General features: G+C 38.1%; 1 protein-coding gene across 1 annotated transcript in view; it reads left to right on the top strand.

Annotated features, from left to right (window-relative positions):
- The window catches only part of EPC2 (enhancer of polycomb homolog 2), a 48,916-nt gene that overhangs the window by 16,436 nt on the left and 5,357 nt on the right, over positions 1–27,123 (top strand). The window contains exons 2-11 of the mRNA XM_059820290.1: positions 1,624–1,783; positions 8,581–8,726; positions 11,998–12,204; positions 13,011–13,159; positions 13,424–13,556; positions 16,159–16,350; positions 16,643–16,732; positions 19,352–19,497; positions 19,591–19,934; positions 26,167–26,303. Of these exons, the coding sequence (XP_059676273.1) occupies positions 1,624–1,783; positions 8,581–8,726; positions 11,998–12,204; positions 13,011–13,159; positions 13,424–13,556; positions 16,159–16,350; positions 16,643–16,732; positions 19,352–19,497; positions 19,591–19,934; positions 26,167–26,303 (1,704 nt within the window). The remainder of the gene's footprint in view (positions 1–1,623; positions 1,784–8,580; positions 8,727–11,997; positions 12,205–13,010; positions 13,160–13,423; positions 13,557–16,158; positions 16,351–16,642; positions 16,733–19,351; positions 19,498–19,590; positions 19,935–26,166; positions 26,304–27,123) is intronic.

The following is a 27,123-nucleotide window of genomic DNA, read 5'->3' as shown; positions in this document are numbered from 1 at the left end:
GGTTACCCCAGAAAACTGAAAGAGGAGATAGAGTAGCAAAGTCTTTTTTTTTTTTTTTTTTCCTGTTCAGAACAAGTACTCTTTCCAGCAGCCAGGTGTGTGGGAATGGCTAGAGGATAACCTGGAGCCCCTGGAATAGGCAAGGTAAGGTTGCAGAGGTCTATGACAGAGCTGAGCTTCAATTTCAAGTTGATATTCTGCTGTGTCATCCTCCCTCCCCTCAAATGTTGGAAGCTGGAGGCAAGAACTCTGCAGTAGGGGGGAACAGTGAAAGGAGAACAAAACTTTCAGGCTCCTGGTTCTGCTAGAGACTAGTAGTTAATCTGCTAGGAGTCTGCAGTTTGCTTGGTTTATGTTTGACTTGCACAGATGGAGAACTCATGACTTAACTTTCCCAAGTAAATGGCTGTGGTGATTTAAGATCTCAATCCTGGTGAAGGCTACCACTCTTCCTCTTTGCTGGACACGCAGAAGGCAGCATGTGCCAACTTAGCCATTTGGAGTCTTAGCATGAGACATTTTTTAATGCTTTAAATGAGTAGGCTGCACTGGAGGGTCTGAAGCATACACATACACTGCACAGCTGTCAGCCTCTGGCTCAAGGAGGGAGACAGGGAGAGGGGTAGCATTCAAAATCATCCCCTCATCTGACAGTCTGCCAGACAGGCTCCTCTTGTCGCTGGTCAGTTAATATCAGGTGTTCCGCAGACTGCGCTGAAATGATATAGAGACAGTAGCATGAATCAGAATACTGCAGTTGTACTGGTTATCTTTGCCAAAGTTTAACAGGAGTACTCCTGAAAAATCTCTTAAGAGAAAAGTTCCAGGTTAGTGCTGACTTGCAGCAGTAGATGGGTTTCACTGAGTTAACTAATAAAATCATGTGGGGGAAAAATCTTTGTAAACTAATACATTCATTGTGATTTTCATTTCACTTGAACTGATGCTGTAGAATTTGTGACTCCTGTCCTGTAAGAATAAAACGAAGTGATACCTGTTTAGGGAGTCTGTGCTTTTCAAATGTTACTCTGTGAAGACTGCTCTTTCTGTTGCTCTTAACTAGCTGAACTTCTAAAGAAGGCAAGCCGGTAAGAATTGCTGGGTAGACAGGAATGATGAAATTAGCTAGTCTTTTGATTTGGATCTGTTGCTTATAATACTTTAAAGGACTTACTATGCATCTGTTAACTGATGTTGCATAATTTTTCTCTCTGACAGGTTTTGATGGGTTTGGCTTATACCAGCCCTGATTTTCTACTAAGGTTATTTTGTGTAGTTTGAATGTTTGACTTTTTCCCAGTCTGGTAGAAGGTGTGTGCAGTTGTCTGACCAAAGGGTTCTTTTCATCTGTTTGTAGTGCTGCCTTACATTCACTGGAGCTCTAAGATTCCTATCAGTTAGGAACCCCACGGTGTACTAAATAATGGAGAACACATGTTCTCCTGTCTCTAACCTGGAAGCAAGCATCTTGCTGTCCTCTAAAATACAGTAAAGCCTCAAGCCTTTTATCCTGGTGTCCTGTAGAACACTATGACAACAGCAGGGGAAAAGGATGACTGTCTTTGTATGCACTTCTATATACTGATATGTAAATAAACAAACACTTACGTTTTCCCTTTGCAGGAACATCATTTGCAACGGGCTATCTCAGCACAACAAGTTTTCAGAGAAAAGAAAGAGAGCATGGTTATCCCAGTCCCTGAAGCGGAGAGCAATGTCAACTATTACAATCGCTTGTATAAAGGAGAGTTTAAGCAACCAAAGCAGTTCATTCACATTCAACGTAAGTTAACAAATGTTGGTTTTGTTCATCATCTGTTGTGCCCCGCCCCCCCTTATTTAAATTGAGTAATCTTCAGACAATCTTGAGGACAAAGTTCCTACAATATTCAGAAAGTGAGAGGACTCAAAAATCCAAGGGGGATTTATATATGTAAATTCCAGTATCTCTTCTCAAGTTCTGGAGGAATTTAAGGTTGAAGGTAAATAGGAGGGTTTTCCTGCTGTATTTGTTTATGGGCTCAGTGCTGATGCTGTATGTCCGTGTACAGTAGCTGGCAAGCCTTACCCTGCCTGTTGGTCGTCCAGTATTGTTGATAGATAAAGTATTCTGTTGCATGAGTTTAGCTTCCTATGTCTTGAAAGATCTAAGTAATTTATCTGAACTTGTAGTTAATTATAGCGGTTTCTGGATTAATTTTAACACTTTTCTTGGTTGATGTTCTGTTGACAAGGGACACATGTTTATACTTCATTTGTTCCTTGGCACACAAATCATGTTTGTCCTTTGCAGCACGTGGTTCTAGGGGGTTATTTTGTGACTTGGACTTCTCCCAGGAGTCATCTCCGCAGCAAAACCTTTAGGTTCAGTTATCGTAGTGGCTTGTCAGTCCTTATGGTGAAGCACAAATTCAGTTCTGGGTCTCTGCAGAGACAGCTCTTCTCATCACAGCTTCGTGGTTTTTTGTTGTTAGTCACATCGGAAAGACTATTGATAGGGGGATGCTAAAGCACCTTGAACAGGAATGTGGTCCCCAGTTGTTAGTTTTGGGGTTTGTGGAGACAGTATTGATTTTATTGAACTTCCATCTTGCCAGGCAGAGTGTGTTGATAATCTGTTCCTCACACACTTTTTTCAGCTGCCTCAGCAAGAGGCTGTTGATCTGCATGTAGATTTGAGCAGAGAAAGCATTTTATGTTTGTGTGTCATCTGCCTATAAACACGGCTGAAATTGAAGTTAGGCAAAGAAACTTAAGCCCAAACCCAGCTGTATGTTGAAGATCCTTGCATCATTTCTCACCAACATGGTGAAGTCTCCTATTTTTTCTGTGTGTTTACAAAAGGAGAGATTTTTGAAAATAACATGCTCAGGATTCTCTGTGATACAGTAGAGTCCATACTGGTAACATGAGAAATGAGCTAAAGGCAATTAAGTACTTCTCACCTTAATAGAAGAAGCAAACCTGCAAGCAGGGCTGGTTGGGTTAACTGAAATGAAGCTGCTGAATGAGGAATGTATTTTATTCCTTTTTTTTTGTTAGACGTTGCCAGAAACACTATAAATATTGTTAATAAACGTGTCTAAAAGTGTTAAATATATTATGCCAAAATGTTCTTTGTCTTGTTGAGACTCACAGTCTTTCTGGACAGAATTACAGAAGGTATTTGAGCTGAAGATAAACATCAGATACTGCTCCAAGATAATTTTTCCCACATATTCTGGTTGGAGTAGGTGTGATACAAGGCAGCTTTATGCTACATAAACTGCTTAGAAATTCTGTTTTAATGCTAAAAGCACAAAGAGCAACAATACTTACTTTGGCCAGGGAAGTTATGTAAACTGATAGAAGCCAAGAGGCCACGTTCTGTAATCCATTCTTACTGGTGGTTATTACTAGAAAATTATGAGTAAACCTAAATAATGTTGCAGTTCATCTAGTAGCCTAGCTTTTTAATATTTTTAACTTTACTAGTATAATTCTTTTATTTAGACCCGTGGTTCCAAGCAGAGAAAAGTTAAGTTCTTTGTGAGGCATGAAATTCATGAATAAGCAGGGATTCCAGGCATTATTGGACTTAGGTAGCACCAATTCAGTTAACTTTGAACTGAATATAAAGAAAAGCCTTGAACTATTCTAATTATTCCAGTATGCTTAATAATTTTCCAAGAACGTTTGTAGTTTGAGTAACATGGAGATGCATTGTAAGTTACTAAATGCAGTAGAGAGAGTAAGTTAGTACACTTGTACCTATGCTAGAATTAAGCTAAGTGGGTGTAAGAAAATTAGTGTACCTAACAAAAACAATAAGAATGGAGCAAAAATATGTATTGCTAATATATATGTTGTATTATATATATGCATTTTACCTATGTGTGTATATTAAAGGTAATGATACCAAACTAATGTTCTATTGTAAGTAATGAAGCCAGATTGTTGAACTAATCTTCATTAAGTTGTGTGGGACCAACTCTAGTCACTCTTTAAATTAAAAAAACAAAACAACTGAAGTGTGTGCATTTCACATAATTGAGAGCTGGCAGTTTTTTGTTCGTTGTGTGTTCCACATTTTTAGAGGATGCTATAGCAGGATCTGTTCAGGCTGCAGGCTGGATGTGTAAAACAGGTATTTGCATGATACCTCCCCAGCTGAGGTATTTTGGTGCAGATGGGGAGTGCTAAAAATTCTGTTCAGTTGGGTGCTGCAGACTTGCCATTGAGGTGGTGTTTTGCAGCTTTGTTACCACTTGGGATGTCATTACCATGATGTGGTTCTCCATTTGCTCATGGTCAGATGTATCTGCTGCCATCACGGTCGACACTGCCCACTCCTTTCTTACTGCCAGTGCCTTTCTGGTGGCAGTTGTGTTCATGGGTGAGCTAACTCAGGGAAGTGATCTGGCAGTTATCTTTCCTTTTTTGGTTAGGTGAACCTCCCTATTTATGAGTTTTCTGTCTTGGCTCAGTGCATGATTGCTGGTGTTGGCACAAGCAAGGTGGTGGGAACGTGGCTTTCTAGGGAAGGAAGCAAGTGGAACCGCTTGTTTCGGTGGTAACTCATGCCTATGTCAGCTTAAAATGACTCTGGAACCGCAGCCTTAATTTAGTTAGCTAAATGAAATTAGTTAATTTAGTTAAGTGAAACCCAATTTAATGTAACTTAACTTAAAAACAAATTACATTTCTGTAAGTTAGTAAAAACTCAGTTCCTAGGGGAGCTCAAATAAACGAAAGCAAACCCCTCTGACAGGTACTGCCATGGGGAGTGGTTAAAGTGGCAGAGGATGTAAACTAAGATGTTGGTTTTGCAACAGCAATTAGCAAGCCAACAAGTTCTGAGCATTCATAAGAGGTAAACTTTACTGAGAGGATCACCAGGGCGCTGTCCAACAGTGCACTGTAGAAACATGCAACGTGGAGAAAGGCAGAAGTTTTGGAGTAGGAAAACTAGATTCATCAGTGAATTGCAAGAATCTCCCAGGAATTACCAGGAGGAAGAGATATAGATGATCCATTTCTAACTACTTGAACTAGCAGATTAGTGGTTCTTAAAACACTAACTAGGAGCAGGTCATCTGAAGTACAGTGCTTTCTGTGGCTGAGTCTAGTTCTCCAGTAATTCTTGCAGGCGTGAATGAACAGTTGCATCTGTTGCTGTGGCAGGGGCAGGAACACAGCATGGTGATGGATGGTTACATCACACAGCACATAAACCACCTGTGTCTTGTGATGGCTTTTGAAGCCAGCAAGCTGCCAGACTAGAGGCCAACTTCAGGATGAAAAAATGGCTTTTTCTGGAACCAGCAGAGTTCACTCAGTGCTTGGGAAAAGAAGAAAACTGATGATTAAGGGTGTCACTGAAAGTATGCTTCAAAGAGCAGTGATAGACAAACTTCAGGGAAGGAGGATACTTCATGAGTGTCCCAGAGCTGTGGCAAGCCAACTTGGGGTTGATTAACTGCTGCACCATAAGGTCACTTTAGATGCTGGCAGTGCATCTGCCTTCTCTATTTCATATGGAGACCTTGTCTTCTTATCACTAATATTCATCATGCATTCCTGAGGATGGTTGGTCTTTTAAGTTGCTTGTCTATGGAATGGTTGAGTTTTTCCTTTTCTTCTTGCTAGTCTTAGCGTCTCCTGCTAGTTGAATCTCACGTGAGCCTGTCTGATTTTGTTCTGAAAGGTGGTTCAGCAAGGTGCACGGTTCAAGAACTTTCAGTGACTCTTCTTTCCTCATTGTGGAAATGAAGGCAAGCTTACTGGCACTGCTTACAGTGTACATGTGGACAGCATCACATCTTCTGTCATAGGGATCCTCCTGCTTACTGATACTCTGGTTTAGAAATATTGACTCAACGCTTTGTTCACAGGGGATTACTGAATTATCTGCTGACAGGTAATAGGTTGATGGTTTTTTTGGTGTAAGGTCAACATCTGTCTGAGGATAAAGAAGCAGTGCCTTTTCTGGACTTTAATGGATTTCTGTGCATTCTCATGTCATCTGTGAGAACACCTGTTTTTTGGAGTAGAGACAACTGCTGTATTGTTAGGAGAGCTCTTCCAAAACAATGGGAATATCTGGTCTAGAAAACTTTAGCCACCTCCCTTCAGCAGTTTCGTTTGAATGTGATTTCACAGCGTACATTAGGACTGTAGTAGTTTTGTAGGCTCTGGGGTTGGCCTTGGGGCGGGGAAAACTTTTGCAATTTCCTTTCTGGTGAAAGTGGCAGTTTAATTTGATGACCTCTAAAGCATACAGATTGTAGCAGAATGGGAAGTGCAATATCGGGCACCATTTTGCAGGAGCAGGAGAAGTATGAGCTGCCAAGGTTGCACTTGGCTGGGAGAGCTGTGAAGTGTTTTGAAGCTGTGGTGAATAACACGTGGAGTCAGACGTACTTGGTCCACGTTTGAACAGTGGTCGGTGCTGTATGAGAGAGAAGCTTTGGAGTGGAGTTAGGGAGTGTGGGGGTGACAGCTCAGGTGGGACAATTCAGCCCGTTTCAGCGTATGGCTGATGTGGTGCACTATCGGTGCCAGCACTGCAGTGCTCCCAGGCGGCTCTGCTAGCACCGCGCAGGAGAAGTGGGAGCAATGCTTACAGGAGCTGAAGGTGGTGTGCAGCAGACTGGTTTCACGGAGTCCAGTGCTGGTATTTGGCAGCTAGTTCATTGGTATTTGGCTAGTCACTGGCTGTCTGGCTCTTTGAACAGGATCGTGTGGCAGTCACCCCAGGCACTGTAACGGTCTCTCTCTTCCCTCGTGCATAGTCTTGCCTGGTGATGTTTTTAATGCTGTTTTACAGAATTATGACTTGAAAAAAATCTGGGTAAGTTTTTTATCTCAAAACTTTTGATTCCTACAGACTGCCACTGGAGAAGCAGGATCCAATGTTGTAAGCAGTAATTTAAGTCTAATAGACAGTTGTTAATTGTTAGAGGGACTGCTGTGGGTCACATGCCCAATGACAGTGTCAAGTGACAAGTGCCATGCAACTTGTGTTATTAATATTACTAATAATTCCACTTAATACATAGTTATAGCCCATTATTATTACCTTCTTCTGGAAATAAATTTTTATGGTATGTTTACAGTGTGTGTGTTAGGCCAGAGAAGCCTGCTGACTAAGTGGTGTTGTCAGAGTTAGACAGTCGAGCACTGTCTCTTCTGAGAGGTAGCAGTTTGCAGCTGAAAATGGTAGGGGACCGCTTCGCGCTTCCCAGCTGTATCTGGCTGAGTTTCCATGCATAGCCAAATAGATTAAATGCTGGTAGTGGTTTAGCCAATTCATTGCATAGGAATACAGGAAGAGTGGTCTTGGGCTAGTCTGAGACATGGAAAGAATGTGCTACTTAACACCTCTTTGTTGACTGTTCAGACCATGGGAAAGAAAATACTATAGTTTGCTTTAAAGATTATTTTGTTAGGGTTTTTCTTTTGCTCCTGGTCTTCAAAGTTTTTGTTTTAAGGTCCTCTCAGAGCACACTGGGAAGCTCAGTAGCAGGGGTTTTCTTGAAGTTAGCGCTTAGATACATCCATGAGTTAAGAGCATAAAGATAAGATAGTGCTATTTTTCTAATAAGAATAGAATATATTGCAATAAGCCTTCGCTGCTGTTAATACAGTAACTTGTTGACTGAATTATTTGGAGTGTTGTAGTTAATGTTTCACCTCTTCAAGGTTTTATTAGGTACAATTAATGTTTCATATTAAGAATTCTTGCTGTTGTATGCAATTTGCTTATACTTGTAAAATTTAGTTTCTGCTATGTTACCTGAATGATAACATCCTTCTGCTTTTAGTAGGACCAGAAACTTTGTGTAAGTATGGAAAGTAAATAGCGCAATCTGTAATAAAGACATGAGCTTTGCTGTAGAGTCGGGAACTTACTATTTGGAGAGTATGGAGGAATATTCAGGCTCTACATCAAGAGTTGAGTTGGTTTTGGAAAAAAAGTAACAATTCCTGCAGGATTGGTCTAGCATTTTCAGTTTGTCACACAGTTATATGGCGGGGGGGGGGGGGGGGGGGGGAAGTTTAGCCCATTAAATATTTTAAGACTCTAGGTTTGTTGAACTACTTAAAAGTAGGCAACTGAAATTATATTGGAACTTCAGTTTAAGTGTTTTTTCTCCAAGTCTGGGATTTGATTGAAAATTACCTTAGTTGTTAAGAATCTAATCTTGATATTCTGGAGGGGCTGTATTACAACAGCATTAAGGAGCGTTTTTGCTCTTGTTTTGCAAAGCTGTATGAAAGTTTCTATGCCTCTGTGGTAATTTTGTGAACTAAAGCTTTTTTTTCTGTCACCCTTTCAAGCCACTTAAAATAAAATGAAACTTCTTTGATTCCCCTCATACTGGAAGTCAGAGACAAGCAACTTCTAACTACTGTCTTGCAGCTGTTATATGGGGAAGCTTTTCAGCATAAAGAAAAATGTTATGGCAGAGATGTGCTAATCTGAAATTTCATTGATCATTTTTGATTTCTGATTGTCGGATGAACGCCTCTGTGTTTCCATAGTGTGTTATTTACCAAGCATTTCACTCTTTTTGTGCATGTGTATTTTTGTTTCAGCCTTTAATCTGGACAATGAACAGCCAGATTATGATATGGACTCTGAGGATGAAACCTTACTGAACAGACTGAATCGGAAAATGGAAATCAAGCCACTGCAGTTTGAAATAATGGTTGACAGACTCGAAAAAGCCAGTTCTAGTCAGGTATTGTACTATGTTAAGAAATGACTGGGGTTTTTTGATTTCTGAGTTTTCTGGTGGGGTGGGTCTGGGTGGTTTTTTTTGGTTTTTCAATTTGTTTTATTTCCTACTAACAGGATAAGTGTGTTTGTGTGAGCCTGCAGTTACAGAGAAAGCACATTACTGTCACTGCCAATATTGGTAACTTGGAAAAACAGGTGGGGAGGGAGCTTGGAGGGGTGCTTGGGGGGAGGAGTTCTTAAATTTTAATTCCTAACCACAGTGTGTTAGAGAGGGAAAAGTTACATCTTGTTTTACCTGTGTTGGTATGGAAGAAGCTTCTGGTGATTGGTAGGTGTACAGATTTGGCTATAAACATATATGAGAATCCAAATTCTTTGTTTCACTTGGTACTAGTGGACATTGACTTCAGTTGAAGTTTGAAGGTTAGAAACTTAAAAGCATAGGCAGTAAAGCAAAGTATTTGTTAAGACTGGGCCCTTGTAGTAGAAACTGCACAGGTGCAAAAAAGTTAGTTGTACTCCAATTCAGACTTGCAGGCTGGTTTCCTTGCTTTAGAAGAAAGCACGTGCTGTGTATTAGTCATTTTATCAGAAGAGTACCAACCAGTGCCTTAATAGTCAGTTCCTGAGGTGTTCCAGGAGGTCAATGTCTGGCAAAGGGTCTTAAAGCCAAAAACATTGCTGAAAAATTACCTCTGAAGGATCAGTTTCTGAAAGGCAAGTTTGAAATAGGTACAGTTATTTCTCAGTGAGGTGGATGTCTTGCGGGAGTGAAGAATCCATTGCAGGATCCGTAGCTCTGCCTCAGTTACTTAACCCGATTTAGTTCAATGCTATGTGTTAAGAGGCCAAAATGTTGTATTCTCTACATCTTGGAGAACTTTAACAAGGATTAGGTAAAGATTTCTTACAGTGCTAAGAAGATAGGATGTGAAGGAAAAAAAATTGCAGAGTACATTGAATGATACTTGTTGAACATGTGGTACTTGGATCTCTTAGAGCTTTGATGTTGATACCCCTGTTTTGGCTTTCAGTTAAAGTGGTTCTGGTTATCACTTTTGAAGGTTAATTTGCATCCTTCTTGTGCTGGTTTCATCTTTCATTGCTTGAGTAACGAAGTTAAATTTAAGAACTGAAAGATGTTTTCCTAAAATAAAGTATTGTAAGAATATGGATTTTTTTTCTGTAGGCAGCTGCCCCTTTTTCTTTCCCTTAAATGTCAATAACACTGAAGCATTACAGAGAGGTGAAGAGTATTTTGAAGCAGAAACTGCTTATTTAACAAAGTCTGACAGAAAAGATCTTATATATATGTGATGCATTGTAATTGATTCTTACAACATAGACTCCCTCTTTAAGGTGTGTAAGGAGAAATCCCTCTTCGTAGATGAAATTTCTATAGGACTTCCTGTGTAGTATTTTCTGCTTAACTTCAGGGATTGTGGGGTGTGTATGTGTGTGTTTTCAAGCTTCTTGTCCTGCTTTTGGGCTATAGAAAATCTTCAGCTGATGCTGAGTAGCTCTGTCCTGAGCTCTCTTAGGAATGGTAAAATAAAAACAACTCTTGCAGGTTGCTGGAGCCTGGGAAAGAAAGAAGTTTGGCTGCCTGGCAGATTCCTTCCCTACATGGGGTTATAATGCTCTCGAATCCCACTTGGGGCTACTACACAATTCACTTACAGTTTACATGACTTACCTCTGAAATATAAACGGATGCTGGTGGGAATGCCTTCCTTGCCAGAGAGAGGGTTCCAGACATTCCTCTTGGGCATTTTGATAACCTGATTTAAGCAAGGACTGTAGGCACTCTGCATCCATGTTACTGGTGGTACCTACAAAAACAAGCAAGCAGCGTCAAAATTTGACTCTTCTAACCATGTACTCAAGGCAGAGTTGATTTTTTTTTAAGAAATATGTTAATGGAAAAAAGGGAGCAACGGACAAACAGGACAATTTATTTTTAAGCAATATTCACAGTGATGAGATGATGTTTAATTTATTAGCTACACACACAATCATATCAACTTTTACATATAGATAGGGTATGCTGGTGAGTATGCGTGTTTGATTAACCAGGCTAATGTCCGTTCTAGGTAGAACAGATGCAAAATTATTGGTTTTAATGCTGCATGAGGTCATAAGCCCAGAGGCATTAGTGACCTCTTTTTTTTTTTTTTTTCCTCCCCTTCTTTCTTTTAAAAACAGTTCAGTGTTTTTCTGATTCTACTGTAGGTTGCAAGGGTTTTGTTCTGTTCTGGCTGGAATGAACACTTACATAGTAACAGTGCTTACACTTAGGATAGCCTTATTTTTCTGAAATGTATTGTTTCTTTTTCTGCTTATCCTAACATAGGGACAAGATTTAACATAGTTTGACATGTTGCAAAACTGTAAATTTAAATTGGTCAGTTGATATTTTTCAAATTACGGGAAACATGAAGTGCTCTCTGACTTCTGTTTTAAGTAATACTAGAGATACGATTTTGTTCTGATGTAATGAATGGGTTTAAGATGATATGAGCATGTTAAACTAATGTACTAGTTCGTCAATGATGGGTTTTGCATTTACTTGAAGTCTGATTTCCATATAAATAGCTTAACATAAAAAGGAAAAAAAATGTTATAACTTAATTACCTGTGTTTAACTACCACCTACAGAAATAACTTACCTAAGAAGTGAATGTCTTTCTGTCTCTGGGCTGTAATAAACAGGGAGGGTCATTATCTATCACAAAGTAAACATTTTTGGGGAAAAACGAAGAAACTAATTTATTTCAGAATATATTCTGTCTACAGTAAAATCTCTTCTAGGGGAATCAACGTTAGACTGCAAACAATCATACGTTAATAATGGCTAACCAATAACAAACTTCTTTTTTTAGGGAAAAAAATAGTCAAATTAAAGTGATTCCCAAATCATGATCTGCAGACTGTAGTAAGTTATTTATATCCTGTGCTTGTAATTGTTTCAAACAGTGTTTTAAGATTTCATGAAAAATTAATGAGGTTCTAGACTATTGTATGAAAGTTTCTAAGAGATGATGGTGCTGGGTCAGAAAAGCTGGGAACTATATATTTAACTTGGGAAGACCAACTGGTGGCTTAAGTACTTCAATTTAGACCAATATTTTTTCCTCCCTTTACTCACTTGTGCTAGAAAAGAATCAAGTTTATTTAGAAAGTGTACAAGAGGTGTGAATGTGCGGTGACTTTCTCCCTGCACCACCACCCCACCCTTATCCCAATTGTACCTTTTGAATTTTCTCTTTTAGCTTGTAACACTTCAGGAAGCTAAATTGCTGCTAAATGAGGATGACTACCTTATTAAGGCTGTATATGACTACTGGGTAAGAAAGCGTAAGAATTGCAGAGGGCCATCTCTCATCCCCCAAATCAAACAAGAAAAGAGGGATGGCTCCACCAACAACGACCCTTATGTTGCCTTCCGGAGGAGAACTGAGAAGATGCAGACGAGAAAGGTAACTCGTCAAACTTTACCGTTTTAAATTTGTCACTTTAAATCCTGCAGTGATAGGAATAATTTTGATTCCTATCCAGCATCTTGCAGGATCTATCCTATGGTATCCACAGTTGCTGATCTGATTGTCTCTATTAATAGTTGCAATATGGGATGACCCAGCTAAATTTCAAACCTGCTAAATGATGTAGTCAATGTGTAATCCGTCAGTTCTCTGTAGACAATTTACAGTCTGTCCAGTTTTTAGAAAGCTGAAACTCAAAGAGCAATTTTTAGGTACTGGCATGTAAACAAGCAGCTGTGGGACTTGCTAGGTTACAAACTTCCCTTTCTGTGGAAAAGGGGAAAATGATCTTCCACCTGCCATGGAGTAAATAGTACCGTTTTTGTATTTGTAGTGTGAATTGATTTGAGCTAGGAAATCTGTAATTACTCAGCATTTTACATCAACTTTGTACATACGTGTACACAACCTTACTGTGTGGAGAATCAAGGTGGAAAAAGTGTTTTAGGAACCAAGTCTTGAATTCCTTGTTCTGACAAACTTCCACTAGGTTGATATGGAATCTGAGGAGAGAAAGCATAGGGTGAAGATGGCTGAAAAGTTCTTTTTCAGCTTACTCTTAAAAGTTGGGGTTTGTTTGCTTTTTGTGGCTTTGTTTACCAACTAGGTTATGCTTTAGGAAAAGTTTCTTCTGAGTGTACTTGTATGATTCGCACTTGCAGCAGCATTATGTAACTTTTTTTTTGTTATTTATGCCTCACAGGTTTTGCTTTTGACTTAAAATTTGTTTAATCTTTCAATAGAATCGAAAGAATGATGAAGCGTCTTACGAGAAGATGTTGAAATTAAGAAGAGAGTTTAGCAGAGCCATAACAATTTTGGAGATGATTAAGAGAAGAGAGAAAACAAAACGCGAGCTACTGCATTTAACATTAGAAGTTGTTGAGAAAAGGTAAAATTGCAAATTATATCTGTAAGAAGTCATTTATAATAACAAGGTTTTAATTTTCATAAATATGTTTGAAAACACCTCCTGTAATTTATTTCTGTATGGATGCTAGTCTTCTGCCCACGTGCATGGCTGAAGACTGATACAGCACCATAAACTTCAGAAGCTAAAATAGCAGGGTTTTGTGCAGACTGTTTGCCCGTTTTGTGTCTTTCAAACATTTTCCAGTGAAAATGCAGTATTATATTTTTAATCGTGTTTTTTGAGGTACCATTTGGGTGATTACGGAGGTGAAATCCTCAATGAAGTGAAGCTTAATAGACCTGAAAAAGAGATGAGCACAACTCCATCCACTCTTCATAATGGAAATCATCACAAAGTTCAAGAATGTAAGGTTAAGGTAAGCTTTCTTCTGCTGCAAGTCTTTTGTTACCGGTTTCATCATTCTTTTGGATATAGCCTGTGGATGTTTGCATTGGAAAACTGAGTAGGAGGCTGCCATACTTGAAGGTAGGAGACCTTCCAGCTTGCTTCCAGTTCAGCCTTTGTTGTCTTTCCCACTCAGGTCTTAAAACAATTGGCTGGCATTGCTGTTTGTTTCTTTAAACAACAGCATTGTAGTATTCTTCATTTTCCTTCTCAGTTCTCTCTCTTTCCTTGTAAGGTGATGTAAACACGAATGTGTTAAGTGGACATTGGAACTCCAGGAGATTGCAAAGTATAGTGAATTATTTTTCCATCTCCCTCCAAAGGGAGACGAGAGCACTGAATTTTTCTGATAGTGTTGTCTGTTGTCAGCTAGAATGCCAAAGAATTCTAGAAACTGTTCTGAACTGTTTAAGTGATCTTTGATTAGTAACATTTCCAGGCACAAGAATGCAACTGTTACATCTTGTTGACAGCTGAAAAAAGTTGCAAGCAATTAATGTTTTAAAAAACACCTACTGGAATTTGGAGTAGTTTGTTACTACTGAGGCCTGTATGTTTCTCAGTAATACTGAGTAGGCATTTTTGTATCTTCCACTGCTTGGCCCTCAGTATTAGGTAAGTAGCAAACGCAGGAAGGTGGAACAAAGAGTGGCTAAATTTGGAAACCTTTAGTTTCTGCAAAGGGATGGAAGGCTGCTCTGAGAGAATGGGTGCAGAAGGATATAAGACTTCAGTTGCTGTGTGTCGCACACTAGTTATTTTGCCTTTCTAAAGCTAGCAAGGTTGTGGAATGCTGTACTTAATGCTACTTTGACAAGGTCTTGCTTTACATTTTTTTTAATCTGTACAGAAACCCAATGGATCTAGTTTTTATTTTTATAATTGACCTTGTTAGTAACATCCAGAGAAGTAGTAATACAAGAATAATCCATAGCTAGAAGTGCTAAACTTTAATGGTTTTCTTTTTTCTTGTCTCATGAAGAACTGTATTCCACTCAAAAAAAACAAGATGATGACATCAAAGGGAACTCTCTATCTTCTGTCACTGTCCAGTACCGAATCAGAATGTAATGTTTTGTATACTCATCACGATCTTCCTATGAGGACAGTCTTTATATCTTGTGCGGAAGAGAACGAAAATACTTTTTTCTGGAGGATCCTAGTTAACCATGACTATGACTCTGTTTGTTGGTTCTGGTGACATTTGGTTCCAATAGAATTAAATGGAAGATAGCAGTATAGTCATAAGCAGCTTACATTACAAGCAGCAGTACTGACAAATGTATCCATCTCGGGTTAATGTTTTTAAAGTGACTACTTAAGGTTTGGAGGTTTTTTGCAGTTAATACAGGCATTAATTGCAAAATTAACTCCTTCCAATCTTTGCATAATTGTATTACTGCAAATGGTTGTTCTGCTTTTCTTGTTTCTACTTCTTTGTATCATGTTTCCTTTAATTGTTACTTAAGCCGTAAGCATCTTTTGTCCTTCTTAGGAGCTGTCTTTGCTTTAAAACATAAATCCTAGATGGTCATGTTTTTAAAACAAATAAAGCCCCCAAACAAACCAAAAACCAAGTTTCCACTGCAAGCCATTTTACTGTCATCATTATAGTTAAGCTCACTGAACTGAGTACAGTATAGAAAAAGGGTAAGACCTGATGTTCTGCTGTTAATGTGACAGGAAAAACAATGCACCCAACTTTGAATAAGATGTGGTTTTGAGAAATAACCTGAAGTATTAGTTACTATAAAATGCTTGAAGACCTTTTGAAATTTGTATTTAGCAGCCGTGACACCTAGTGGTCACTGAATTTCATACAAACCCTGTGCCTTGGTTCTCGCGCAGGAATTTTGTTACGCCTGGTCTTGCTCATCTCTGGTTATGAAGCTGAGCTCCATTACTGGAGTTAGTTTCAGTCACTTATTGATGAGTGGTAATTTGGGGAAAACTTAAAACAGTTTTTTCAAAACTGCACTGGCTTTTACTAGTAATTGAGAATTTTGCAAGTGAAGTAATCTTCCTTTTAATTTAAAAACTTTCAAGTTTAATAGCATTTGTGCTCAAGCGAACAGTTTAATATTGATGGAGTTGCTTACTACAGAGCATTTATGTTAGCAAAATCTTAAATAGCAAAATGAAATAACATTACCTCTTTTCAAAAATGTAAACTGTCTGAGAAACATGAAAAAAATTAGATTGTTTCTTTTGAACATATCTGAGCAGTTCAGAAAATTGAAAGTGCTTGCCATAGAAAACTGAGATTTCAGAAAATAATTGGAATAGGATTTCCAGTTACAATATACTGAGTGTACTGCAAAGCAAGGAACCTTTTAGGTAGTCATATGGCTTGAAAGCTTTCCATTTGTTCATTAATAAACATCTGTAAAGACTACCAGAGGTGAAGTTCTGTGTTTTTTAATGCTTTGAATAAATTTTGCTTTATGTGTCTGAAACTGTCTGCAGATGCTGCATGTTGAGAGGCTTTGGAAGATAAGCAGTCATGTCCTTAAGGCATGAGAAGAGGAAAGGTTAATTATTTTTTAATTTTTCTGTTTGGTTTTCACAAACAGCATCCTCATCATTCATCTCTAAAGGAGGAGGTGTCAGATGTTGTACGTCAAAAGAAGAAGTATCTAAAGAAACCTAAAATAGAGTGTGTAGTAACTCCTCAACAGCCCTCTGCTGAGCCCTTGCCTGTTATCAACAAGAGCGATATTAAACAGTATGACTTCCACAGTTCAGATGAAGATGAGTTCCTGCAGGTAATGCTCTGTTACAAAATCTCAGCGTACAGAAGGTAGAAATTTCAGTTGCGTGTAATTTGGCCAGCCTAGCTTGAAATAGAGAATAACCCTGTTGGACAGTGGATCTATATATAAAGATATTTGCATAAACTATGAGTTTGTTTCCTTCTTCTAAGCTATGCTTCTGAGAAGTGTGCATTTAATTTATAAATGTGGCAGTTCATATTATAGAAATATAAACTTGTATAATAAATAAAATTATATTATATAAACATGGCAGTTGGAAGAATTACTTTGCTTTCTGGTCTAGGTACCCTCACCAGTATCAGAAGCAGAAGAAGAAAATGATCCTGATGGACCCTGTGCTTTCAGGAGAAGAGCAGGGTGCCAGTATTATGCTGTAAGACTATCTGCTGTTGGATTTAATGTGGTGGCTTTTGTTACATTGTTTGGTTTTGGTTTTGTTTGTTTTTAATTTAGATTATCATAGTGCTAATGTAATAGCTCTGTTCCCACTTTCTCCACCAAAGCTTTTATGATTTGGTGAATCCAATCGTTTTCAGTCTTCAAGAATTATTCTCATTGTACTGTTCCCCTGTGATTACCTGAAGCTAACATAATGTGTTGCCTGCAGACCAATTCAGCCACTGTTAAGAAGGGAGAGATTTCTTTGTCCCCCCTTAAATCTTGTTAGCATGTCCTTTCTTCCCAGCTTGTAGAGCTCGTAGAGTTAGATACTAGTTGTCCCAGTTCTCAGACCTGCTGAGAGAGGCTGCTGGGGCATGGAGTAGAGTCACTATTGGAGTAGAGGGGTTTAATCTGTTGAGAAATTTTTTCATATAGTTAAGTCAAAATTTTATTTTGAAATCAGTGCAAACTGTAGATATATTGAAAAACATTAGGTTGCAATTGCAAGAATGTGCAGAGGACAGAGACTAATTACAGACGTCCTGTCATCATCTCAGTGACAGTGGATTTTTTTTTTTTTACGAAGCATGTGCTTGTAGATGGGGAGCTTTAGGCTGCAAAGGACCAAGAAAGGCAATGCAACACTAATGGGTCTGGTTTTTCATTCTTCCCACAGGAAGCAAGCAAAGAAGTTACATGACAAAATAATTGTGTAATTGTGTAGCCTTTAAAGCCACTTATAGAGAAGTCATTTAGTCACTAGGTAGACTGTTTTGGAAGCCCAAACATCTCCCAGAATACTCAGATTATAGCACGGGCATCTCCCACAAGTTGTACCGAAAGTTCTTTGCCCAGGTCAGATGAGTGCTGGCACCTGCTCATGTGCCTGCTTTGCAGCATCCTGCTGTGTTGTAGTCGCTTCCAGAATCACAGAATCACTAAGGTTGGAAAAGACCTGTAAGATCATCAAGTCCAACCATCAACTAACACCACCATGCCCATTAAACCATGTCCCACAGTGCCTCGTCCACATGTTCCTTGAACAATGAATATCACAGACAACTCGATCTTTCCAAGAATATGTCATTATTTTTAACTACTCTTCTCCTTTTGGAGTTTTATTAGTGGGTTATTTAAGATATACTTGTCTCTTGGCTACCCGCTTTTTGTGTGGCCTCTTAACTTACTAGTTGTTTCAGTTTGGGTGAGTATTTTTACCTCTTGATTGCTAATCCAGTCACCTTTTCTGCTTAGCTCTAGAGGGTTAGCTGAAGCTTCTCTCTTGCGTAGAATTTACCCTACTTTTTTTTGTTCCCCCTAGCCTGTGAGTTAACTCCTTTGCCAAAACAAGTTGAGACGACTGAAAACTTCTATTTTCATTCTTTGTTACTTTTCTGTTGCTGTTTAGAAGCAGGCTATTTAACAGCCTTAATGTTAGCTTTTTTTTTTAAAGTACTGAAGCCATTTGAGTTTTGGTTAACTCCTAACATAAATTGATTGAATCTACAGCACTACTGTTGCTGTAGGTTTAACCTGATCACAAAAATTGGTTATTTTAATGAATATTTATTAACCTGTCATATAAGACATTTCAGACAGCACACAGCATTTCTGCTTGTAAAGGTTGTGCAGTTTTGAGTTCATAATAATAACGAAGATATTCATGGAGTAATAAAAATGCCCTAAGGTAAGCTGATACGGAAAACAGACTGTGAAGATCTGGTAATTGAATGCTGTGTATTGGAACAAAGGCCATTCAGATCAGTGTCTGTTACCTTTGGCAGTATGTGTTTCATGAGTAAAACTGAACTGCAAATTTAGGAACCCCTTTTGAAATCACTTACACACTTAGGTTGCAAGCTATCTGAGTTGGGAGTTGTTGCTTTCCTTTGTACAGCTGGTGAGTCAGTGGGATCTGAACAGGCCTTCTTGGTATCTCCTTTGCCACAATAAGTACTAAAAGTTTTCTTCTATAGCATGATACTTAGCACTGGAGTTGTACCCATAGTTTTGAGGTATTTCTATTAAATATTTTTCATAAACTCATGTTTATAGACAAAAGCTTTTATGCTACTGACCCTTACTCATAGGATTAGACAAATTCATGAGAAGAGTAGGCCCTCAACTGATTACAAAACATAGTCAAGGTACAGCCAGCCTTGCCTGCAGCAAGTCCTTTCTAAGAGCCTGAAGCTCAGAGGCTGTGACAAGAAGAGAATTGCTCCCTGTGTCTTGTACCTTGTGATGAATCACCAAAAGAGCCATTATCAGACAGGAGATACTAGGCCAGATGGACCTGTGTCTGAGTAGGACAGTTTTATGTGCTTCTTGGTGGAATGAGTTAATTCTGGCTTGTTCTAGATTTTGGTTGTGGCATCTAATTTTATGACTAATCAAGGAAAGAGGATTTTCTGCTTCATGAATTGATGGGTGTGTTTTGGTCTTTTTAAATCTTCCAAGTTCTTTTATGATCTGAGCATATTAATCAAGTGATAGTTCTGTGGGCATTTTCAGCATTTTCTATGCTGTAGCCTGGGCATGATAATCACTTAGTAGTAACCTAACCAAAGTATACACTCTGAGTGCAAAATTGCCTTTTTTTTCTTTACAGCCTCGTTTGGACCAAACGAATTCTTCATACGAAAACTCGGAATTGGCAGAATTGGACAAACTGAGGTTCAGGCATTGCCTTACAACTCTTACAATTCCAAGAAGATGTATAGGATTTGCAAGAAGACGAATTGGCAGGGGTGGAAGGTACAGCTGCATTATTTTTACTCTTCATTCCCCTTCAAAGGATAAAAGTATTAGATAGTTAAACTAACGCCTTTTTTCATCCTCTTTAATCAGGGTTATAATGGACCGAATATCCACAGAACATGATCCTGTCTTGAGACAGATTGACCCAGAAATGCTGAACAGTTTTTCAAGCTCTTCCCAGACTTTAGACTTTTCTTCTAATTTTTCACGGACCAATGCTTCCAATAAACGTTGTGAAAACAGACTGTCCCTTTCTGAAATACTAAGCAATATCAGATCATGTCGACTGCAGTGTTTTCAGCCAAGGCTACTAAATCTACAGGACAGTGATAGCGAAGAATGTACCTCAAGGAAACCAGGGCAGACTGTGAATAATAAGAGAGTCTCTGCAGCATCTGTAGCTTTATTGAACACCAGCAAGAATGGCATATCAGGTAGGCAAGGATTTGAATTCTTCTGGAACTTAAAATACTGAATTCCAGTGTTTTTGCTCATGACTGGACTGGTAACATCTTCAGCAGTGACGTGTACCTAAACCAAAGATACAAGCTAATTATTTTGTATTTCTTAGAATATACAGAAATTTTCCACAAACAGTCCTTTTCCTCCTGCTTTTATTTCAGTTTCAGTAGACTGGTGATGAAGTGCTGGACTTAAACATGCATTATCCAAAGGAGGGATTCTGCTCATGTTTAGGAATTGCTTAGGTGTGATTGAGTCTTAAAGACTTTAAATAGCCTAACCTTGTTTCAGGAGAAAGAATGCTCTTCATAAATGCAAAAGAAAAGCAGTTGGTTTCTCGGAGGGGGGTGTGTGTCGTCTTTTGTTGGAGTTTTTCTTTTTAAATCTTGCCAAAACATCTCGGAAAACCAGTAGTAAGTTAGTAAGTGTACTGAGCAGGCATGAAAAAGTCTGAAAACAGTACTTTCTGTTGATATCTGTCATAGTAAAAAATTTTGACACTGGAAGCCTCAGTGATGCACCTTCTCTGTTGATTTTTCAGAAAATCATCAGCTGTTGATTAAGTGTGATAGGAGATTGCCTTTTCCCTTAAATGTTGCCTCTAACTCTTGTAGCCAGTGCAGTCATCTCTTACCGTTCAGCTTTGTGACCCGATAGCTCCAGATGAGCAAGACAGCCATTCCCTTATAAACAGTTTTACATTTTTAAAAAAAAAAAAGTTTCTTGCAGTATCTTCACAAGAATATAAAATATATACAACAACTCTGATCTCTAGACCCTATGTTAGCAATTTGGGTATAGAAGCACCAACGTTGGAATAAAAGCCACCAAAAGAAAAAAAATTGCTTTAAGCTTACGTTAGCAGACTTTACATCCCTTGCTTTGTGTATTAGGAGTTGTAATTGCTTAAGTTTTAACATTGTCACTTCTTTATAATTGTGAAAGGATGTATGATTCTTTAAAAAGCTGAACAATTGGACATACGCCAAAAGAGATCTACTACCAAGCATCAAGCATCTGAGTATTTTCCTACTCTGTTGTGTATATACAGAATTGGGTATTGTAGAACAGGATAATTAGGTAATATAATTATTGAATTTAGAATCAGCCTATTAACTTTATATGGATGTGGAATGGTCTGTCTCTTTTAAAGTCAGTTGTAGGATTGGGTATTTAATCTTCAGTAACATGCCTTTAGAATTCATGTGTAGAAATTACATTTCTTAAAGACAAAAGCAGTTTTCTCTATGTTATGGTTTCAAAAGACTGAGCATTAGCTTATCAAGTTAACATCAGTATAGTACTAATATAAGCACAGAATATTTACTTTCATAACTTTTCAGTGTAGTCACTGCAACCTTTATATTGTTCTGTCTTTCATGAAAAGATTTGCATACGAATATTTTTCTGCTGTATGAAGAGAACAGACATAATGTGCTATGGTCATATTTTGTATAATTTTTTTTTGTAAGGAACTTGAAGGGGTGGAAAGTTGCATCTGTAGCAGAAAGGGGCAGTTTTGTGTGATGGGATTACTGATAAGCATCAAGGGATGTCTTGTTAAAGCAAATGCAGAAAACAGAAAGGAATACTATTTGTCAGAGTTAAGGATGTGAAACACGGACCATAAGCTGTAAGGAACAACGAAGAATTTTCTGGTATCTCTTTATATAACAAGAGCAGGTAATACTGCGGGATTTCTATTTACATGAATAAAGTATGATGACCCCAAGGTAAGGAAAGTTGCTTAAAAAGGTATAGGTTAAGTTGATTAGTTTTTCTGTAGTATTTTTCATGATTATATAATACATACCAATCAATTATTTAACGATTAGCTAGATGTAAAACTTTGAGGCTTTGAATTCTGCTCTGGGGAGACTTTCCCTCCACCCCCCCGAGGGTGGAGTCTACCTAAAAAAACTGGGAGAATATTTGGGGATGGAAGCTGATATATCTGATTTTAGTAGTATATGAAGAAATGAGTGAAGGAAAAAGGCTGAAGATATTTGTGAAATCTCCATACCTGGTTTTAGTATAAATGAAGATTGCAGCCGTGGAGGAGAATTCCAGGAGCTAGAGGAAAGATGGCACATAATAAGAAACCAAAAATGAGAACAGCGTTTAAGCAGTATATTCAGGGAAAGGGGGGGCCTGTGTTTTGGTAGGGAACTGTGTTTACATAAGGAAAAAAAATGTCAGCCCTTCCCGGTTCAGGTAATACCATTGACAAGAGTAAAAACCCTAAATAGTTGGTGCTACATGGCAAATTAACAACAGACCTGATACATGAGTGCTAGTCCACATGTGCGTACTTCAGGATTTGCGCTGTTGGGGAAAGAGAACTAAAGGAAAGGATAGAGAAACATGCATTTTAATGATGGGAGAGACTATAGAGAAATATCTAAAAAAATGCATCAAAACAAATCTGATAGATCTAAGCCACTTTGTAGAGGAATAGTAATTAACTTCTGTTATACAATTTTAGAAATCATGTGAAGAATACATTTAGATTAGTATAGAGATCACTCAGTAGTTGAAGTACATTATGCAGGGAAATCTATGGTTATGGAAAACTTTTTTCTTTACCAATTTAAATTACAAAACAGATCCTGTAATTCTGGTAAAAGATCAGATGCAATAGACAACAGAATTCTTCACCAAGTAACTGAGCCAGCAAGAGGCACTGCTGTTAGGTTTTTCTTGTTAGTAAATAGTGAGTAAATTTTAAAAGGGCTGGTCAAAATCTGGCTGTGCATTAAATGAGCACAGGTACTATCACTGCATTTGTTAAAGTAATTCTGTTTGGGAGATGATTGTTGAAATCAGTTGATTTTATAGCATTCTTACCTGTAAACATAAAGCTGCTTCTAGAGGAAACAATGACAGGAGTTAAACTGATTGTTTTTGTTTTTTCTTTTAGTTTAGAGAAGACTTGGAGTTGCTTGCTTTGGTTTTCGGTGAACAAGAATACTTAACGTTACCTCTGCATTATATTTTTCACTTGTATTAATAAAGCAGCTCTTACTCTGGTATTTCCTTAAATGCTAGGCATTGTACAAACAGAAAGACAGACTTACTTCAAAAATGTGTGACTAGTCTTTTCTTGAAAGTGCCTAATCAGTGCATGAATAAAGAACCACACACTGTTTCAAGCTAAATTACTCTCTTGCTCATGTTATAAGAACTGCAAATGGGAAAACTGAATTTGAGGAACTTTAAGCGACAAGGTCACTGAAACAATCAGTTCTGCAAACTTTTTGTAGTCTTACACACTCTATCTGGAAAAGTAAGCTGGTCTCTTTGCCAGAGACACCTCCAGAAGAACTCTGTTTAAACAACTGATCATCAGGATTGACGATGGAGGAAGAAAGTTACCAGGAGTTTGTAGATGGTACTGCTTATGACAGCTAAGTAATACTTAACCTGCTTGCTGAATTCCTAGGGTGCAACTCGGCTCATTTTTGGGACTGAAGTAAGAAGTAGGCAAAATCTTCAGCAATTTGCAGTACAGTCAGTACGTTGCATTTGGTGTCCAGTCTGCTTCAGCTGCCAGTTCCAATGACCTGCTGAAATAGTCATCTGTTTAGTTACCATGTCCTGAGATACAAAAGACAACTGCAAATGATGACATTCTCAGTTGAAGAGTTTTGCTTATGGAACAAGCTTTTACCTTTTAGAAGTATTTTTTTTTTCCAGAATTAAATACCATGTAGAAGTAATTAGATTAATGAGATACCACTTTTGGGGCAGCCTGAAAGATGATCTTTGATTAAAGCTTTCAAATCCTAAGAGAAGTGACACAATAATCCAAACCAAAGCTGTTAAGGAGGAGAGGAGCCTGGAAGACGTAATTTCACATTGGCTTTTTACCCTGTTCTGTTGTAGTATTTCCATACAGTCAGGCTATGGTAAAACAGGAAATTCTGATGTTCAGCAAAAGGAAGCTAAAGTTCTGGTAAACAGAACCTTTTATGAGAAGTATAGAACACTTGCATTTAACTATGACCTTAAAGGTTACCTTGGGACATCGTAGAGGTTTGCTATTTTTTTTTTTCCTCTAGGACCCTTCAGTTATTTCATTTGGCAGAAGCAAATGATATTACATGTGCTAATGAACATCTACTGTTCTATAACAAGGCTAACAGCTGAGCTCAGTCTGACCACTGAATAAATATCTGGTGATAGGTAGTGAACTGAGTGGAATTTATCCATGTAAAGGCAGAGTAAGCGGTTTTTACGTTACTACGGTAATCTTTCCTGTACCTTGTAAAAGAGTGTTTTGTGACTTCATGGTCTGTGTCAAACTGAGAAGGAAGGGAGATTGAAAACATAGAATTGATACATAGGCTAAACTAGATGATCCTCTGATGTAGAGACTGCTTTCTATAGTATGTCTTTACAGTCCATAGAAGCATGCAACTTTTGAGTCTAGATGAATACTCCTGTACGGCAGACAAATAATAACTAATGACAGCTGAATGCAATTTAGGTATTTCTTTGTGCTGTATAAGCTTGTTCTAAAACAGTTTTTATAAAACAAAAGACATGTTCTGGAATTTGTTACCTCAGAACTTAAAAATAGAAGTACATACATATGTAATGTTCCATAATGCTGTTCTTGGCTCTGTTGCTTTTAGTAATGCAACACGTTGTGGGAGACTGTTGTGAGGGGACTTAACAGGTTTAGCTGACTGAAGTTGGAGTTAAGTCCTTATAGCAATAGGTAAGAATCTTCAAGAGGAACAAAGTACAGCTAAATATGGAATAAATTTTATTTTAGCATATGTTGGAAATGATAATAAAATCCCTAGAATCTAATAGGAGTAACTGTATAAGTTGTTGGATTTTTTTAAGTGCCCTCCTAATGTGGTTGAAGCCTGTTTTAACAACGTAGCAGTAGAGAAGAAGTTTCAGTACTAATTTCTGAACAGTCACAGTCCTCATTTTGGTATTTATTCAGAATGGAATTTCAAGACAACTGTGAGTATTACAACTAGTAAATGAAAGAGCCAGACCCTAGAAGATAGATCACTTCATATTTTAATGTTAGCTCAGTGTCTCTTGATAAGATGATATTGCTGCAGAATCTGGGTGTTTGAGGTGAATGACAGCTTCAGTCTTTGAAAAATACAGCTCAGAATAAACTGCTGGGAATCTTTGGAACGTGAATTCTCTTTTTACTGCCTCCTAGGAGAACTTAGTTCTCAGGCTAGCATCAACTGCACAAAACTCAGGATTTAACATGAAACACTTGACAGTACTTTCAGTTTATCAAGGTGCAGTTCTTCGGGGGGAGAATATTGACAAGAGCTTTTCTGACTTCACCATTCCCTTCACTTGTTGAGAGTATGATACTGCTGGGGTTGCATTAACCTGGTTCTCATAAATGAATAAATATATTATGTCACACTCAAACTCTTATTCCAATAAAAAAAAAAATTAATTGGTGGAGAAAATCCTGTTCAGGTGAAACTTAAGCATTTCCTTCAGGAAAAAAAAAGTGTGAAATAGGAAGGTCAAACTGGATTTGCTAAATAAACATTCTTTGATATTTACAAACATTTACGAAGTTTTAGACCTGGAGATTAACTTTGTCATTGTATATTAGTTTATAGTCCTTCCAGGTGAGAATTGGTATAGAACTATATACAAACTACGTAAATACATGAATTCTGGTTGTGCTGTTGAAGTAGGTGTTCTGGAACGGCAGGCGTATGCATCCTCTACAGAGTCCATTCGGGTGTCAGAGAAAAGGACAATAATAAGGCACTGTAGGAAGGAAAGTTGTACAGGAATAAACTGACAGTGTTTACTGGGAGAGAAGGCATCCAGCTCAGCCCAGTGTACTTCTTCCTCAGCTGTGATTTTTAGGACATGTTTGTTTTCTGAAAACCAGGAAAAGAATTTCTTCAAGCTTTTGCTTAAAGCTATTGGAGAGAAAACCACCAAAGACAGAAACTGCTTAAAAGCAATCAAAGCTGTGAATCCTTTTGTTATAAATTGACTCAGTGCTAAAAGAATACAACAAACAAATTTAGCTTGACCTCTCCTTTGCGTAAGAATATATGAAGATCTTTGCAAGCATCTAACATGACTTATGTTGTCTTCAACCACTTGGTATCCAACACAGACGCACTCTTACTTTTCAGGTGTATTTGTTTTGTGCAGGCCTGTTTAACGCTAGCTTCACTTTCTTTTCTGTAGTAACGGGGGGTATCACAGAGGAACAATTCCAGACACATCAGCAGCAGTTAGTTCAAATGCAGAGGCAACAACTTGCTCAGCTTCAGCAGAAACAGCAGTCTCAGCATTCCTCACAACAGACACATCCGAAAGCACAGGTAATCCACCTCAAATGTTGTCATATGCTGATATCTTCCTTTTTGCTTACTGTGTTTTTTCATATGTCTTATAAGCTAAATATAACACCTCAGTAAGTATGTTAAATTTCAGAATGAATGTAGGATGGGGTTTGGTCAAGAGGCTTTTCCAGTTCACTGTATGGTCCCTGGAAGGCAACTTGTGCTGTAGCTAGTACCAATACCTTGCTTTCATTTTTCTATTTGGAATGAGGTAATATTTTAAGTTTCAACATAAAAAGCTGTTGCTTTTTTTTAACGTTCTATATCATGGCTGTATTTTAAAAGTTGAGTAAGAGACTTCCTATTTTAATGTGTTAGTTGCGTCCACAGAGTCAGTCAGTGTAGAAATAGCCAGTGGTCTGTCAAGTCATACTATTTTCACTGTTTTTATCCTCCTTTGTACAAGTGCTCTAAAGAGACTTCTTTATTAAAACTGCTTTATGAAGTAATGTATTCTGTTATGAACAGATTTTCAGTGAGTACTAAAAATCAGTAGCTTCTGAGAGGAAAAAGGTAGTTTTGCATATTTAATTTGATTCCTTCCCCATCCTTAAGTGTTACTACTTCTGTCTTCCAAGAGAGTCACATTCTTCCTCTGTAATGCCTTGCAAGGGAAGAGTATACATTTTTCTGTCGAGCTTAGTTTTCTGTTGCTGTTGTCTATTACTAGGAAAACTTAGTTTACTTTGAGTGTATTGTATCTAATTGCCAGTGCCATTTGACCCTTCCCCTCAGTGTTTCTACTTTGATTAATCAGTGATTCTGTGTTGACAGTTACTGATTGCATTTTTGTAAGTGT

This window comes from Gavia stellata, chromosome 8 (genome assembly GCF_030936135.1).
Source record: "Gavia stellata isolate bGavSte3 chromosome 8, bGavSte3.hap2, whole genome shotgun sequence".
NCBI classification, from domain to species: Eukaryota; Metazoa; Chordata; class Aves; order Gaviiformes; family Gaviidae; genus Gavia; species Gavia stellata.
The sequence above is the reverse complement of the archived record's forward strand: the minus strand, read 5'-3'. Positions and strand labels throughout refer to the sequence as shown.